Source organism: Bidens hawaiensis, unplaced genomic scaffold, assembly GCF_021521415.1.
Source record: "Bidens hawaiensis isolate Kalapana, Puna unplaced genomic scaffold, B.hawaiensis_p1.1 tig00010467_1, whole genome shotgun sequence".
Lineage (NCBI taxonomy): Eukaryota > Viridiplantae > Streptophyta > Magnoliopsida > Asterales > Asteraceae > Bidens > Bidens hawaiensis.
The window spans coordinates 312,080-329,261 of NW_027491799.1; the positions used below are offsets into that span (position 1 = coordinate 312,080).

At 35.3% G+C, this 17,182-nt stretch overlaps 3 protein-coding genes across 3 annotated transcripts in view; 2 read left to right on the forward strand and 1 right to left on the reverse strand.

Moving 5' to 3' along the window:
- LOC143535355 (leucine--tRNA ligase, cytoplasmic-like) overlaps positions 1–17,182 on the reverse strand; it is a 129,453-nt gene that overhangs the window by 42,489 nt on the left and 69,782 nt on the right. The window lies entirely within an intron of this gene.
- Positions 615–6,032, forward strand: LOC143535351 (casein kinase 1-like protein 2). The gene is made up of 14 exons (XM_077029630.1): positions 615–928; positions 1,020–1,060; positions 2,769–2,838; positions 2,932–3,080; positions 3,155–3,250; positions 3,343–3,413; positions 3,556–3,617; positions 3,700–3,763; positions 3,852–3,936; positions 4,023–4,149; positions 4,235–4,317; positions 4,393–4,456; positions 5,495–5,637; positions 5,707–6,032. The coding sequence occupies exons 1-14, from the start codon at positions 853–855 to the stop codon at positions 5,953–5,955; spliced, it is 1,380 nt and encodes a 459-aa protein (XP_076885745.1). The 5' UTR covers positions 615–852; the 3' UTR covers positions 5,956–6,032.
- On the forward strand, positions 8,542–16,275 carry LOC143535352 (dihydrolipoyllysine-residue acetyltransferase component 2 of pyruvate dehydrogenase complex, mitochondrial-like). The gene is made up of 19 exons (XM_077029631.1): positions 8,542–8,611; positions 9,245–9,344; positions 9,423–9,550; positions 9,637–9,689; positions 9,772–9,812; positions 10,654–10,709; positions 12,647–12,721; positions 12,833–12,925; positions 13,981–14,220; positions 14,324–14,396; positions 14,489–14,592; positions 14,700–14,785; positions 14,873–14,948; positions 15,046–15,113; positions 15,222–15,288; positions 15,510–15,605; positions 15,698–15,800; positions 15,911–16,006; positions 16,093–16,275. Exons 1-19 carry the CDS (start codon positions 8,573–8,575, stop codon positions 16,161–16,163), a joined length of 1,665 nt encoding a protein of 554 aa, XP_076885746.1. The 5' UTR covers positions 8,542–8,572; the 3' UTR covers positions 16,164–16,275.

Here is a 17,182-nt window from a genome sequence, read left to right on the forward strand (position 1 = left end):
TTTTCTGATTGATTGAGAGATCCCCTTTCTGCCATACTCTCAAACTCATTTATAATCTTTACCTAATCAGACTCCTCACCCTATATGATCTTTCATGCCTTGCCCCGCACAACTACTCCAAGCAGCCCCTACCACCTCCGTATAAATTCAAAACAGGGACAAACCAAGGTTCTTATGCTTAATGCCACAATGATTCAACGAGTCTCCAACTAATACATCAACAAAAACAAAATACCATCGTTCCATAACCTTTTCACACACAAGAAACCCATCCAACTTATCAATCCCTTCACTGTCTGACAACCCCTCCCACTCAAACAAACCTACCGAAACCCGCAACACTAAATTTACAAACGCACTTATATCTCATTAAAATCAAAACGATTACAATAAAATAACAGATAAACGGACAATACACTGCCCAGCAACCCCAAATAATACCACAGTCGGAAGAATAAGATCCACACCAAATCACCAAACCAGAGAGGTTAAGTAATAAGTTGGTGACCAACCGGGTCGGGTCAAAAAGCCTGAAAGCCCGAGTAATAATAATAATAATATTATTACGTCACGGTACCTCTTCTTTCCTGCCCCCCAAATCCATTATTATTATTATTATTATTCCAACCTAAACCTCCATTGATATCTATCTATCTGCTCAACACAAGCTGTTATCACAAATCACCAAATGTCAATCCAATTTCCTTCCAATTGATCTACCAATTGCACCTTCACCGACGTCGTTTCAACCTCACTGTTCATGGCCGTTACGGCTGACGTGGACTCCGGATCCACCAATCCGATTCGATTCGTTTGAATTTGTAAATTAGGGTTTTCAATTGTAATTTAACGATGGAGCCTCGCGTCGGGAATAAGTTTAGGTTAGGGCGGAAGATCGGAAGCGGCTCGTTCGGAGAGATCTACTTAGGTTTCATTAATTTGATGATTGATTTGTATATATAGTGGATTGATTGTGTTGTGTTGTGTGGCTGATTGTTGTGGATTTGTTTGATTTGCAGGGACTAATGTTCAGACGAATGAAGAAGTTGCTATCAAGCTTGTGAGTATAAGATTACAATTTGTGGTTTAATTTTGAATTAATGTTGGTGTTGTTGAGTTTTAATTAGGGTTTTCTCAATTTAGGTTCACATCTAGGCAATGTTTTTAACTTTTAACATCCGGCTTTTAACTCGTATCAGATTAGGCTAAAAAATGGTACTTTTCAAAAAATAATCCAAAAGTTTACTTGTTGAAGTTAATCGCTAGGTTAAAAGTAATGTTTAAAAAATATGGTTTGCAAATATAAAAAATCTCCTGGGCTTAAAACTGGTTTGCCGGTACAAACCTGTTTTTTTATAAAAAACCGCGGGTTTGATGTTCTAGCAAACCAGCCAAAAATACCAGGTTTAAAATACCATTCTGCAGTGCAAATCCGGTTGGACCGGCCGGTTCGTACCGGTATTTAAAACATTGCATTTAGGGTATCTAGGTCTGTCATGCTTGAATAAGAAATTGAATATTGAGATGGATATAAATTACATAGTTATTTGGATGCGCGTATCTGGCGTGAAGTTGTGGTCTATAATTAAGCTAATTGTGGTATTCTTAGTAATAGAAAACTGGTAGAGTGTAAATGTTTAATATGTATATGCATGGTTCAACAATCTGCTGGTTGGGATTTCATAGTACTTGGCGGAAGATTGGTTTCATGATAACCGGATTTGGTATTATTTGTAAGTTTCAGTCACTGTATCATGGGTGGTAATAGGATGTATGCATGGCTGGTATTCTAAATTACTTTTATGAACTTTGCGTATTTGAAACATCTAGAGGAGGCATAATTTTGATGTGTCGTATATTGGTATGCCATATAAAAAGCACGAGGTGCTCATGTTTACCTTTTTTGTTTCACGTTAGTGTTTCACAGCTGTTATGTCAATGCAATAAGGTCAAAAATTTAATTGAATGGATGGTTAATTTATTGTTGAAAAACACAAGTTTTAAATGCCTTGATTTCTTACGAATGATATGAGACTTTTCAAAGATTTTGATGAGTTTGAGTGAAGTGCTTTACAAACAGATGAATTTTTTAGAGGTGATGAATATTTGTATTCATAACAATAACACTGTGTTCATGACATTAGGAGTATAGTGAAAAAGAAAGATTTGGAAAGAATTGGACAGAACCTCTGTGTGCTAGAGTTATTTTTATTTCGTTTATACAAGACAAATAAATTCCGGAAGGAAAGTTGGTTGCTTTTCACTTCGAAACCTCTTTCCAAATATGGGAAGATTCAAAGAAAAAGGAAACTAGAAGGTTCGGTGCACGTTTATGATGACAAAACTACAAAAGTACAAAACTACCATTGCTTTGCCCACTGTTTTTCGAACGAAACATTCAACCTTTAATTTTATATCAGAATGACATTAAATATATCTTCTCGATGTACAATGTCCATTAAAGTCAAGCTAGAAAGCATTAAACATACCTAAATGCCCGATTGACCTCAAGGCTAAGTGATCTTGTATTAATATATAAATCTCTTTAGTATTTGCAATGAAATTATCAGTTATTTATGTGCTCATAAGAATATCTACTAATTAATAAATACATGTACATATTTAAGTTGAGTTATATTAAATTTGTGTTTGTTTTGTCTTAATACAGGATCAGTAGTAATCTTTATTTTATGGGTTTGCTTTATTTTCATTTCATTAAGGATTGTGATTTATTTAACTTAACTAATTGTTCGGTTGTTTGTTTTTAGGAAAACATCAAAACCAAACATCCACAATTGCTGTATGAATCAAAGTTGTACAAGATACTACAAGGAGGAAGTAATCAACCCCCTTGAATTCTCGTTCACTTCCTTTTATATATTTATAATTTATTATCATTCTTACTGTGTTTTATGTTTGCCAATCTGTTAGCTGGGATCCCGAACGTGAGATGGTTTGGTGTTGAAGGAGACTACAATGTTCTCGTCTTGGATTTGTTGGGACCCAGTCTTGAGGATCTGTTTAATTTCTGTAGTAGGAAGTTGTCACTGAAAACTGTTCTTATGCTTGCTGATCAGATGGTATGCCTTTTCATTATTATTTTTGGCAGCTACATGTTTTTTATTCTGTTTTCTCATGATTATATTTGCTGCAGATCAATCGTGTTGAGTTTATCCATTGCAAATCATTTCTGCATCGGGATATTAAGCCAGACAACTTTCTTATGGGCTTAGGCAGGCGTGCTAATCAGGTTTCTATCCATAATTTATTCTCCTTTTATTTTACTCACGTTTTTGAATTTGTAATTTGTTTGTAAAATAAGTGTATTATTACAATTTACAGGTCTATGCTATTGACTTTGGGCTAGCCAAGAAATATAGGGACTCTTCTACTCATATGCATATTCCTTATAGGTAAGTGTTTTGACTGGTCAACCCAGCTTGACCCGTACTACATGTTACAATGTCATTGCTCTTAATGTCCCAACAGAAGTATCTTGAGTGAATGATGCTGATGTCATTAATTTTTTTTTTCCTGTATGTGTTAAAAATGCAGAGAGAACAAGAATTTGACGGGGACTGCTAGGTATGCCAGCATGAATACTCACCTTGGAATCGGTAAGCATATGGTGGTCAAAATCAGTCAAACATATAAAATTGCGTAATATCATTCTTATATTTTAATGTATTCGTATCTTAGAACAAAGCAGAAGAGATGATTTGGAATCACTTGGTTATGTTCTTATGTACTTCTTAAGAGGAAGGTAAATATACTTAACATACCACATCTGTATTATTTTATTTAATATAATAATATTGGTGCATAATTATAATATTATTGGTACACTGTAGTCTTCCCTGGCAGGGACTAAAAGCTGGGAACAAGAAACAGAAGTATGAAAAAATTAGTGAAAAGAAGGTTTCCACCTCTATCGAGGTAAAACTATTATATTCAATGATGTTTTTCACTATCATTTGCAATGTGTCATATATTATTTATGTTAATTATTATAATGTTTGCAGTCTTTATGTCGGGGCTACCCTACAGAATTTGCATCTTACTTCCATTATTGTCGTTCATTGAGATTTGATGATAAGCCGGATTATGCTTATTTGAAGAGAATCTTCCGTGATCTTTTTATTCGTGAAGGCAAGTTGTCGGAGATAATCGTGCTTTACCTTATTTGATACTTTGAATTCTCTAAATTTAGTGTCTAAATCTCTAATTGCTCCAGGCTTTCAATTTGATTACATCTTTGATTGGACAATTTTGAAATACCAGCAATCACAGCTCGCCAATCCTCCATCCCGTCCTATTGTAAGCCGTCTACTTTTTATTTATTTATATATTTACGTGGCTATCGTATAAGAATCTCATCATCATTGATGGCAGGCTACTGGTGCTGGACCAAGTTCTGGCATACCTCCTGTGACCGCTAACCTTAGTAGGCTATCAGGTGAGTTTTAGTCTCTTAAGTAGTTTTAATATTTTCTTAAAAAGATCTGATTGTGAGATATAGTTTTATTTGTTTATTCTTAAGTTTGAAATGGTTATCTGTGTATCAAATATCTTGAATATTGATACACGATAAATGCATTCATGGGTTGGTTTTGGGCTCTAATCAAACCAAAAACCAAAATATCGGATTTTGGGTTTTGTAAATCTTTCGGTTCGGTTTAGGTTTTTAATTTTTTCTATTTGGGCTTGAAATTATTGGGCTGAAAAATGGCCCAAAATAATGAATTTGGGCCTGAAACTTTGGTTCTAAATTATTTATGAGTTAATGATTAATTGATTATTAGACATTTGACTCTAAACCTTTTGGGCTATACCATTTATTACAGCTTCTGTTCGGTTTTTACGGGTTAAGTTCAGTTTTTTCGGTTTTTTGGTTCCGTCTTTTCGGGGATGAGTACACGCGAAACCGAAACTGAACTGGAAATTTAGTTTTTGAAAAACACATTAACCAAACCGTCTGTTTTGTGCTGGGTTTGGTTAGTTTTGCTCGGTCATTTCAGTTGCGAGTCAGGTACCTCGGTTTCATGCACACCCCTAGTAAATAGATCTTGTGGATCTGTATCATTTCCTCACTTGATCTGTAATGCTGATAATGACAAATAGATAATTTCAACCTTAAAGTTTCCAAAAGCGAAATGCTTGCGGTATTCATGGGACAGGAATGCTATTTTCTGAATTTTGTCTGCCTTTTCTTGTTTTAATATAGAGGGGGTAATGTCAACCCAGTTATTTGAAACACGGTCGATATACATTAAAATGTCGTATCGAACCGAGTCAAACGGGTGAGTTAAAATTTAGTCTAAGGAAACCAGTTAAATGATTTAAAAGTTGTTTGAAACATTAAAGTGGTTACTGTCTGTTGCTTTTTCAAATATTGGATCGCTGGTTTGGTACATGACAGTCTCTGTAATCATATTTGGTATATTAAATTATTATCATGTATGAAAATAATATAAAAAAACAAAAATGTTAACAGGTGGCGAAGAAGGTAGACCTTCTGGTTGGTCCTCTGCTAATCCCTCCAGGACTAGAAATTCTGGGATGCCCTTCAACTCTGGAAGTGGGACTCTTTCTAGACAGAAAAATCCAGCTTCAAGTGATCCATCCATGAGTAGAGAGGTATTTTTTTTAATAAAATATCTAAACGCGCTTCATTAATATAATTGTTTCCTTTTGGGATGTATGCAGTTATCGAGCAACATCATTTTGCAATCAAGTGGATCTTCAAGGCGACCTGGTGTGTCTAGCAGCCGTGACCAGGGTGGTGAACCTGAGCCGTCTTACGGTCGAACCACAAATGCAAGCCCTAGTGCTCTTCGTAGGGTCACAAGCACCGGTCAAAGGAACTCACCAGTTGTGTCTTCGGACCAGAAACGGTCAAGCAACATAAAGAACTTTGAGTCGACTCTCAAAGGTATCGAGGGCCTGCATTTTTAAACAAAGTGGAAAACCTACATTCTCTGTACCATATAAATTTGTTTTTCAAAAGGCGGATGCAATAACAAAGAAAGCTTGAAACCCAGATATGTTTTTTCGGTTGTTTGTTGAAATTGAGATGACATGATGTGTTGTGGATATTAACTTTGTAATATGGTTTATCAACCATTGTATGTTTTTTCTTTTCTATTGATTTATCATGAGACATATGTTGCTTGTGGAGGGGTTTTTTTTTTCTTGCAATTTGAAGTCATATCAGGTTCAAATAACTTTTAGCAAAATATTCTCAAAACTATTTTGTAAATTCTTAACAGTTATTATGATGATATCATATCATATACATTGCCTAAATTTAATATTATAGTTTGGTTAAATGCACAGTATAGGATATATGTCAACTATTCTTTTAAAAATATGTGATCTGATCATCTAAATAGAATAATTATGAATGCTTGTAAAACTTGGTTATTAATTAGTGAAAGTACTTTCAAGTTTAACTTGATTGTGTGAACGAAATATTATTTAAGTGATTTTGTAGTTAGGAAAACTGAAAAATGTGTAAATGAGTTTAGTGCAAGACATTGAAAGTTGGTTAGGCCATCTGAAATAGGGCAACCGCCCCTTGACGAGTCGGTCCAAATGGGCGTGAAACACTACTACGGATGGGGCGGCTCTGTCGAACGTGTGTTAGGTATAATTTTAACATTTATTAATTTGAATAGTCAATCACATCATGTAGCCTCACATGTCTTTAGTTTTAGCTATTATACTTTGTTTAATTTCGTGGAATCGTCACACACTTTAGTGTCTATGGACGTACTTTAGTGTCTCTGGACGTTTTCTAAGTGAAACATATGTAGCAGTGATGTGACGTGAGAGACGAGACATTTTTCACTTTTTAGTGAAACCATTACGGATGCCCTTACCAGTTCATGATTTGTCCCACAATGTAAATATGTATTTTGGATCAACTTTATAGGCAACAACTATCAACTTCTTTTGTAAATCATTTAGGCTCCGGTCCTCTAAATTTGAAGCCGGGTTCTTTGAGTCTCGGTTCCAAGTAACGCAACTTTGCATGTTCTTAATGCTCGGGAATCCTCCATCGTTGCTCATATCTGTTATCCTACCATCTTGAATTTGCTTTACACTAACAACGAACATGATAAATGATAAAAGATGAACAAATCTAGATCGGGTTATAAATATAGTTTAGTAAGCTCAAGGTTGAATGGGATATTTAATATGTTTTGATGAACACAAACTATAAACCCATGTTCAGAGTCAAATTGGGTGGATTATGATATGTTTATTTGAATAGTGGTAGTCGGCCTTTGGCTCTTTTGGAGTGCAAAAGGTTATTGATGAGGTGGTCTCGCATTTTAAACGCAAACTTAAAGTTGCATGAACCTAACTTATGTTACAAAGTTTGTTGAAATAGTTTGATTTTACTTTGTTTTATGTTCGCTTCAACTATTCTTTATACTGTAGTAGTTAAAGATTGTCAATAAAAGTTTAACTTGTTAAAAAGTTAAATGACTCAATTACTTTTACCAATGGGAGACAACATGTGCATTAAATTTGTGTCTAATTCAAAACAAACAAGTCCTATTTTGCAAATTCAGCTTGCCTTACATACAGAATCAAAACATAACCACACCTTAACATATTGTGCTCACTTGGTTAGGTGGAATTTGCCTTCTAAGTCCAACATGAGTTGTTACTAAAACACAAAGTGGTTTAATGAGTTAGGTAAAAGGATTTTGAAGAGCATTTTCATCGTCATGAGTCTGGGCTTAGTGATAACCCGGTTAGTTCTCCTAGCTGGTTTGAGCCTCGATGCCTGTGTCAGAGGGGGGGGGGGGGGTTACCAGGTTGTTGGGTTTTCGCCTACGAGGGGTTTTTGAGTTGGACCTTAAGTGTCTGTAGTGAGGTCACGGATACAATCCCGTCACAACCAAACTCTAAAAAATGTTGTAAAAAAGAGCTTTAGATGTGTTTCGAGTTAGACATTAAGTGCCTATAACTGGGGACACGGTTAAAATCCCATCACAACCAAATAAAAAACATAAAAAAAAGCTTTTTTCATCAAAACTCACAAATTAAGCTATTATTTTTTACATGACAATTATATGTATTAATGGTATTCACAATTAAAAAAAGACAAACGAACAACAAGCCGCGCCACTATTCCTTTTTAATTGCTAAACTCAATCATTTAAAAACCATACATATTGATCTATGGTGCTTTTGTTCTAGCACAATTTAGGTGGTGGCTTATTTTTTCTTAATTTTCCTTTTTTTATTGAACAATCAACAAAAATATATTAAGAAAACTACCAAGGAGCTACACTTGACCGAACACAAACCGCCAACAACAACAGGAATTACACTTTGAACCTACATTTTTACCGAATTAAAAATGAAAACAAAAATAAAATAAGGAAAAAAGCCGCACTATAACATTTTACAGGAGATCCATGGGTTATTGTGGAGCGCCGATCTAGACCTTATTTCATTTTTGGTTTGCCATCGCAAAAAGCCCTACCCAATATAATACAAATACCCTCACAATACGAGATCCACCACCGCCGTACGCCATTTCTTCCGGCGAACTATGACTTTTGCATCTCACGTCTTCCGTCACTCTAAACAGGTACCGATCATCCTTCCTTTTCATCCTAATTACTGCTATCCGTCTTTCATTTTGCTTTCGTTTCATGTTCAGATATCATGTGCTGTATGTATGAACATGCGATTTACGATTACTGATTGATGTGAATTAGTAATAACTGTATTGTATTGACTGACTGACTTTAGACGCGCTAGGTCATTTCATCTCTGATATTGTTTTAAGATCTAGCTGCCAGTAATAACAGTAAGTTAGCATGTGAAGATTGAGCAGTTTAGGTTACTGATTAGTTGTGAATAGTAAGACGAAGATTACTTTACTGTTAATTTTGAGATATTTTATTTGATTTTTTAATAAGTTACAGGCTTATATTGTACTCATTGTTTTGTGTTTGTGAATCTACGATTGACCGACTGACGATTACTGATTCATGTGAATTAGTGAATCTGTGAATGTGTTCATATCCAATGTAGATGTGTTAGGTTGTTTCGTTTTTGATATTGTTTTAAGATCTAGCTGCCGAAAGTAAAAGTAAATTTGCATGTGAAGATTGAACAGGTTAGGTTACAGATTAGTTGTATGTGGAGGCAGGAAGATTTTTGTTAACTTTGAGGTGAAATATCTGATAAGTTATTTGTATTGAATTGTTTTTTTTAGTTGAGAAATGGAAATGCTTCTGGGCTGCTAAGGCAGGATCATGCGGTTCTGGTTCGGTGGTTTACACATGGCACTTGCTCCGTTGCTAGCAAAGGGGATGGTAAGTTGTAATTCAGTTGCAGCAGGTTTAAAATTTACATGATGATTGTGTTGACAGAAGTTTGCATTCATTTTGCAGATGTGTTGAAGAATCGCCAGATTAACAATGTTGTAGGGGAGAATGTTTGTTTGTGTAAGTCTTGCAGTGGATCTGTGTCTAGTACACCAATGCTCACTCGAGGTTACAGGGCGGTGAATTCCACAAAGGTAATCTTTAGGTTATTTTATTTTGTCATTATGTTGATTAAGTAAACTATTGTTGTTGGAAGAGTACTCATCGCTTATGTTTCTAGGTGCAAAATGGACTTGCTGCTAGTGGCATGGTGTTTAGTAGAGTAATTTCATGGTAAGTTTCGAAGATCTTAACCACCATTGCAAGTATTTGTGTTCATAATTAATGTTCTGATTATATGATTTACGTGTAACAGCTCCGATGCGCAACTCAGGAGACGTTTTGCTACAAAATCAGGTAATCTTTATGAGCAACATTAATGTTTGCTGGCTACAGAGACATGTGACCTTAATTAGACACATGATTCTGTGTGTTAAAATGTGTAAATCTATTGATGTGTATGGAACTTTCTTTATTTGCTGACGGAATTACAGTCATTCTTTGTGATGTTTTGGTGCTGGTCTTGCTGGAATGTAAATATTCAGTGAACATTTTAGGGTGGGTAGTCAGGATGTTCATTTTCTGATTGCTTTAATATTGTTAAGAGACTGAGTGGAAGCTTAATGAATAGAACTTTTCATCTGTTAGGCAGGGTTGCTATTGTATTGTGTGAAGTCTTGAACTGCTAGATGTTCATATATTTTGTGTTGAATTTGGATCTTTAGAGTTATTGATAGGTAGCTCAGTCAACATTAACATGAGATACATAGGTCTATGGTCATTTTATTAGTATATTATTAGAAAATATTACATGAAGCTGATAAACTAATGTAAGACTTATGTGCTGTGGTGGACATGGAAATCTGAATCGCTCATCAAGGGTTTCTAGTTTCTTCCACCTAGTACTTGCCTTACAGTGTTGTTCCAATATTCTTAGAAATATGTGTACTTCTGTTGGGATGTTAACATCAGCTGAATCTATACTGCTGTTGATTCACATTGATATTAAGATTACATGTGTTGCATGTTGCAACTTCATGCTCAAGGCCGAGATTAATTATCCTTATATACCAATTGACAAGGGGTTCATTTTCTCTTGAGATTTGTAGGAGATTTGCTTTGTTTTAACAGCAATTTCATTTTACCAAACTTTTCGTGCTATTTTAAAATTTATTTAATATATGCTTGCACACCGCAGACCTTCCTCCACACCAAGAGCTTGGGATGCCTTCCCTTTCACCTACAATGACAGAGGTCTGTGCTATTTCTAAGTCTCATGGTTCTTCATTTTAGTTTGTCATATTCTATTGAGAAAATTACTGTTTGCGTCCCTGTGGTTTGAGGGCGGGGACACATTGAGCCCCTCGAAAAAAAATGAACTTGTTGAGTCCCTGTGGTTTAAAAAACGAACTGTATGAGTCCATGGTGTTAAGCTTTTATTAACATCCCCGTTAAAATGAGGGGTAAACTTGTATTTTCACAGCAGAAAAAAAAACAAAAAACATCGTTCAAAACTTCAAACCCTAACTCACTATTCATCATCTTCATCCTCAAATTCCAATTTCTGGACTTAAATCTTAAATTCGATGCTCAAATCAATTAAATCCACACTCTGATTCAACATCACGTCTCAATTCGAACGTTTGAGATCCTAATTTCACTCCACATTCTTCACTCTATGTTATATCTATTGATTACGGTTGCTGGAAGGGTGAGGGTGTTCTCCGGCGAGTCTTTCTGATGGCACCTCGGCAGCACGGCGGCAACGACAACAAAGCCACAGGTGCACGGCGGCGGCGACGCAAGAGCTAGGATTTTTATCATGGTATGTCGATTATGGTGGGTTATGGTGGAAGTACTGTTGCTAGACAGCGAGACCAGACGAAGATTCCGGCAACTGAAACATTTTATGATAAACCTTGCTTTTCCGGCAACATCTCCGGTGAACCCACCTGATTCCGACACAACGGTTTGATTAGTTTTGTTGAAAAAGTAGACCGGTTTGATTAATTTTGTTAAAGTAGTAGTTCGGTTCTATTAATTTCGTTACAAAAATAGTTCGGTTGTATTAGTTTTGTTAAAAAAGTAGTTCGGTTTGATTAATACGGCCCGTTTAGTTTTTGTTAAAGAAGTAGTTCGGTTTGATTAGTTTTGTTAAAAAAAGTAAGTTCGGTTTGATTAGTTTTGTAGAAAAGTAGTTCGTTTCGATTAGTTTTTGTTAAACAACTAGTTCGGCCTGATTAGTTTGTTGAAGTAGTAGTTCGGTTCATATAGTTTTGTTAAAAAGTAGTTTGGCTCAATTAGTTTTGTTAAAACACTAGTTCGGCCCGATTAATTTGTTAAAGAAGTAGTTCGGTTCTATTAATTTCGTTAAAAAAAATAGTTCGGTTCTATTAATTTCGTTAAAAAAATAGTTCGGTTGCATTAGTTTTGTTAAAAAAGTAGTTTAGTTTCGATTAGTTTTGTAGAAATAGTTCGGTTCGATTAGTTTTGTTAAAAAAAAGTTCGCTTCGATTAGTTTTGTAGAAAAAGTAGTTCGTTTCGATTAGTTTTTGTTAAAAAACTAGTTCGGCCGAATTAGTTTGTTGAAGTAGTAGCTCGGTTCATATAGTTTTGTTAAAAAAGTTGTTTGGTTCGATTAGTTTTGTTAAAGTTGTTCAGTTCGATTAGTTTGTTAAAAAGGTAGTTCGGTTCGATTAGTTTTGTTAAAAAATGTAGTTCGGTTCGATTAGTTTTGTTAAAAAAAAGTAGTTCGGTTCGATTAGTTTTGTTAAAAAAGTAAGTTCGCTTCGATAGTTTTTGTTAAAGAACTAGTTCGGCCCGATTAGTTTTGTTAAAGAAGTAGTTCGGTTCTATTAGTTTTGTTAAAAAAGTTGTTCGGTTTGACTAGTTTTGTTAAAAAAATATTTTAGATGGAAATTTATAATGAGGGACTAAAACTAAGCACACCATAAACCACAGGGACTCATAAGAATCTTATGAAAGGGCATATTGGTAATTTCAGCCTTTCCATGGATGGAAGTTTAACTGCAGGGACTCATACAGTTCTTTTTTTAAACCATAGGGACTCAACAAGTTCATTTTTTTTTCGAGGGACTCAATGTGTCCCCGCCCTCAAACCACAGGGATGCAAACAGTAATTTTCTCTATTCTATTTTATTTTTGAAATATTTACTTGATTTCTTGTACAGGGTAACATAGCGCGTTGGTTAAAGAAAGAAGGTGATCAAGTTGCACCTGGTGAAGTGCTCTGTGAAGTTGAAACAGTACGCCTTCTTTATCTTTAATTTTAGGCTTTCTGCTTAGTATTGTTCTCTGAGAAGAGTTTCGTACAATTCTTCAAACTGACTGCCAACATGTGCATTGATTTATTACAGGATAAAGCGACTGTAGAAATGGAGTGTATGGAGGAAGGATATCTTGCTAAAATTATACACGGAGATGGAGCAAAAGAAATCAAAGTTGGCGAGGTATTTGATCTCTATATGATGGCAGGGCCACACGTTATATGTTGTATATTCTGTTATTGGAGTATCATTTGGTTATATTTCAAATTAGTATAATTGGGCTTACAGTTCATATGCTGATGTCTTCTCTTACAAATAAATTCATCTATTATATGTTGATATCTGTGGTGACAAAATGAGTGGGTTGGATGGGCTGGGTAATAGCTCAAAAACGGTTTCAAAATGAGGCGAGTTTAGGTCGGGTTGACCCACCTACTTCTTTTCTTTGATTTTTGAAATGATTAATTACAAAAACTAGCAAATGAAATGATAGTTAAATCTTTTAGCTTAATCCACTTGACCATTAGTTGTAAAGCACAAAAAAGTTGACATTTTTAAAGTCATCATCATCGTACTCAGTATATCCCACCAATAGCAATGCTATGGTAGGGTCTGAGGAGGGTAAGATGTAGACAGCCTTACCTCTATCCCATAGGGATAGAGAGGCTGCTTCCGGTGAGACCCCCGGCTCGATAGTAGTTTTGAATCAAGCCTTGGACATAAGACACATAACACTCAATCATCGGGACACCGGCTGATTGGTGCATGTGCCCTTGTCTTTCGGCTATCAACGCCACCACATGATGCCTGATTAACCTTCCGCCACTTTTAACGTTATTTTCACGTGATTAGTAAAATAACGTCAAAAGTAGTGCAATTTTACTTTTGCCCACCCAAGGGTTCACACATATATACATTATATGTGCGCACCGCAAGCAGGGCGTTGACATTTTTAAAGTGGAAATGAGTAATTACTAAAACAAGCAGACTTTTTTTAATCAAGTGCTTTAGTAGGTTTTTAACTTTTATGCATTTGAATATACTTTATTTTACATGTTTTTTTAGTTAAGTCTTTTAGCTCAACCTAACCGACCCATTCGATATAATATATACATTTCTGCATGGATTTGAGTTTAACCAACTAATTTTGGTTGACGTGCAACTTACTTTGAGGGTGAATGTCTTCTAAGTGGTTAAGTTATAGCGAGGAGGTACGAAAGTAACTATACTTGTGGCAGGTGATTGCAATAACTGTTGAAGACAAGGATGATATTGAAAAATTTAAAGATTACAAACCCGAAGCATCAGGTGGTGGGGCCCCACAAACTCCCCCAGCAGAAAGTGCCCCTGCCAAAGAAGAGGTAGTTGAAAAGTCACCCAGTCCACCTGAACCAAAACCTGCAAAGCCCAGTACAGCACCTCCAACAGACCGTGTTTTTGCTAGTCCTCTTGCAAGAATATTGGCTGAAGATAACAATGTATCTGATCTTATATATTCTAATTCTACTACCATAAACCTGATTTTTTTTAGAACTAACTGTATTCTCATGTTTGTTCATGTTGATGGTTTTATATAATTAGGTACCTTTATCAAGCATTAAAGGTACAGGCCCTGATGGAAGCATTGTGAAGGCGGACATCGAAGAATACTTAGGTATTTCTTATTATAATTCAAATAAAGTTGGATATATTTTGGTTGCTCAATTATATTTGTTTCAACTCACCTGTGCCCCTCTTCTTTTGTAGCTTCTGGTAAGAAAGATCTTCCAGCAGCACCATCAAAGGCTGATTCTAAAGCACCTGTTTCTGCTATTAATTACACTGACATTCCAAACTCTCAGATCAGAAAGGTCATTTATACCCTTATCCACATGACTTCTAAATTTGATACAAGAACTACACAGTACACTCTTTCTAATTACATATATACTAATAATTGATCTTGTAACATTAACAGGTCACCGCATCACGGTTGTTGATGTCAAAGCAAACTATTCCTCATTATTATCTTACTGTAGATACATGTGTTGACAAACTAACAAAGTGAGTTTTGATTTAAACCTAAATGTGAAATGCTAAACACTAGTCAGTCTCTCATAAGATGATCTGATTGATGTTTTGTTTGTACAGATTGCGTGCGGAACTCAACGCATTACAAGAAGCTTCAGGAGGGAAGAAGATATCCATTAATGATCTTGTGATTAAGGTATAATTAGTTGGATTTTTAACGAGTTTCATTTTGGATTCTGGTTGATAATTTAATAAGATCAAAGTACTTACTTTATTTTGGTCTATTTTTGCAGGCTGCAGCATTAGCTCTCCGTAAGGTTCCTCAATGTAACAGTTCATGGACTAACGATTATATTCGTCAGTAAGTATAACCAATTTGGAATTGTTTTTTTTTTAGTCTGTAAGAAAATATTATTAGAGCAACTTGACATGCATAATAGTGACATGTGTTTTATGGTTGAATTTACAGGTTTCATGAAGTGCACATCAACGTGGCTGTGCAGACCGATAATGGCCTCTTTGTCCCTGTTGTAAGGGTAAGTCAGTCGCCATTACTATAATTTACAGGTGGCAAAATGGACGAGGTTATATGCATACAAATTTCATAGAAACCTTTTGACTTGTTAAAGATAGAACATATTTGAGTTGACCCATTTATAAGTAAATGGGTAGAAATTGCAACCTCTATATATATCATGTTTGTGACTTAAAAACTTATTATAAACATTTTATGAGGTTATAATTTGGATTTGTGCAGGATGCTGATAAGAAGGGCTTGTCAGCAATTTCAGAGGATGTTAAGAACTTAGCCAAGAAAGCAAGAGAAAACAGCTTGAAACCAGCTGAATATGAGGTCTGAATGGTTCCCATCTATCTGTTAAAACTATTTGGTTCATCTTCAAACATGATTCGGTACTTAATACTTAATACTCTCTTTTTTTGTAGGGTGGTACGTTCACTGTTTCAAATCTAGGAGGCCCGTTTGGAGTCAAGCAGTTCTGTGCCATTATAAATCCACCACAGGCCGGCATTCTAGCAGTTGGATCTGGTTAGTAGATAGATAAAAAAGCTCATTTTAAAACCATGTTTGCATTATTATATATTTCTGATTTACAAACTTAACAATAAATAATACTTATATAAATAAATTATGTGCAGCTGAGAAAAGGGTTATTCCCGGTTCAGCAGCGGGAGAATTTAAGTTTGCATCATACATGTCTGTCACATTGAGTTGTGATCATCGTGTTATTGATGGTATGTGACAATAATGTTTACTTATTATTTCAATAATTATCTAATTTGGTTAATGAGATGCTAACAAGCGGTTTTCGGGTTATTAGGTGCTATTGGTGCAGAATGGCTAAAGGCATTCAAAGGCTACATAGAGAACCCAGAGACAATGTTGCTTTAAATACCTCATCTATTTTCTTCTTTTGATTTTGTTTTCATTTGCAATTACCAATTTCTTTCCATGTGTTGTTACCCACTGGCTTTCGGTTGATCACATGATGAAATCTTTTGTTTCAAAATAAGAAAAAAAGAGAGGCTGTTTAGCGGTTGAGCTATGAACTCAGTTTTGGACATGTATAGAGTTAACATCTATTGTGCAGGAGATAATTCTCGAGTTGATTCTTGCACTTGCGTGTAACGAAAATAAAACCAAACCAACTTAGTGTCTTGGTTTCATTTATTTCTAATCCATCTTGGCAGATTGTTTTAGAATTTTACATAAATAGGTGGTCTTGCATGGAAAACCGACTGACCACTTGTTGACCTTGATGTCGTTACATCAAATTGTATTTTTTATCTTTTAGTTGATTAAACTTTATATTTACTATGACTTGATTAACTCATATATCAAATGGTAATGGAAGTGAAAATCTTAAGCGGCGTTTGATTTAGTGATTGTAAAAATTCGGGTTCAAAATTATGGATACGTAAAGAGACGTAAGAAATGCAGCCTTTTGGTTACAGTGTTGTGAATAAAACGTAGAGCAACGTCTCTAGTATGTTAAGCTCTCCCCTTGCGTAACCTCTGCTTTTAGAACATAAACTCTTCGAAACGCCTCACACCTTTCAAAACCAAAAATTAATACCTGGAGGATTGAATTGATTTCGTATGGGGAAATTCACAACTCAAAAGTCTAGAATGACCCGAGTATGCTTTTTCATACTACAAACACACAACTAATCAGCTTGATTTTCAGGATTAACATATGCGCCAACTTGGTTTAAAAATGTGCGCATCAAGCATACATGATGCACACACATCACAGAAGTTGACGCGCTGCAATTACATAAGACACAGGTGACACGGCGACTTCAAGTCAACTGGTCTCTCGCTTGCGCATGATGTCGCCATTCAATATTTGACATAATAGACTCTATTGGATCAAATTATTAAGAATAAAGACTCATTCTTAGAAGTTT

Coding starts and splice junctions, on each gene's coding strand:
- LOC143535351 (XM_077029630.1), top strand. CDS start 853: ATGGAGCCTCGCGTCGGGAATAAGTTTAGGTTAGGGCGGAAGATCGGA. Junction 3,251..3,342: donor TAGGCAGGCGTGCTAATCAG/GTTTCTATCCAT, acceptor TACAATTTACAG/GTCTATGCTATTGACTTTGG. Junction 4,457..5,494: donor TAACCTTAGTAGGCTATCAG/GTGAGTTTTAGT, acceptor AAATGTTAACAG/GTGGCGAAGAAGGTAGACCT.
- LOC143535352 (XM_077029631.1), top strand. CDS start 8,573: ATGACTTTTGCATCTCACGTCTTCCGTCACTCTAAACAG. Junction 12,722..12,832: donor TGCTCTGTGAAGTTGAAACA/GTACGCCTTCTT, acceptor GATTTATTACAG/GATAAAGCGACTGTAGAAAT. Junction 14,221..14,323: donor TATTGGCTGAAGATAACAAT/GTATCTGATCTT, acceptor TTATATAATTAG/GTACCTTTATCAAGCATTAA.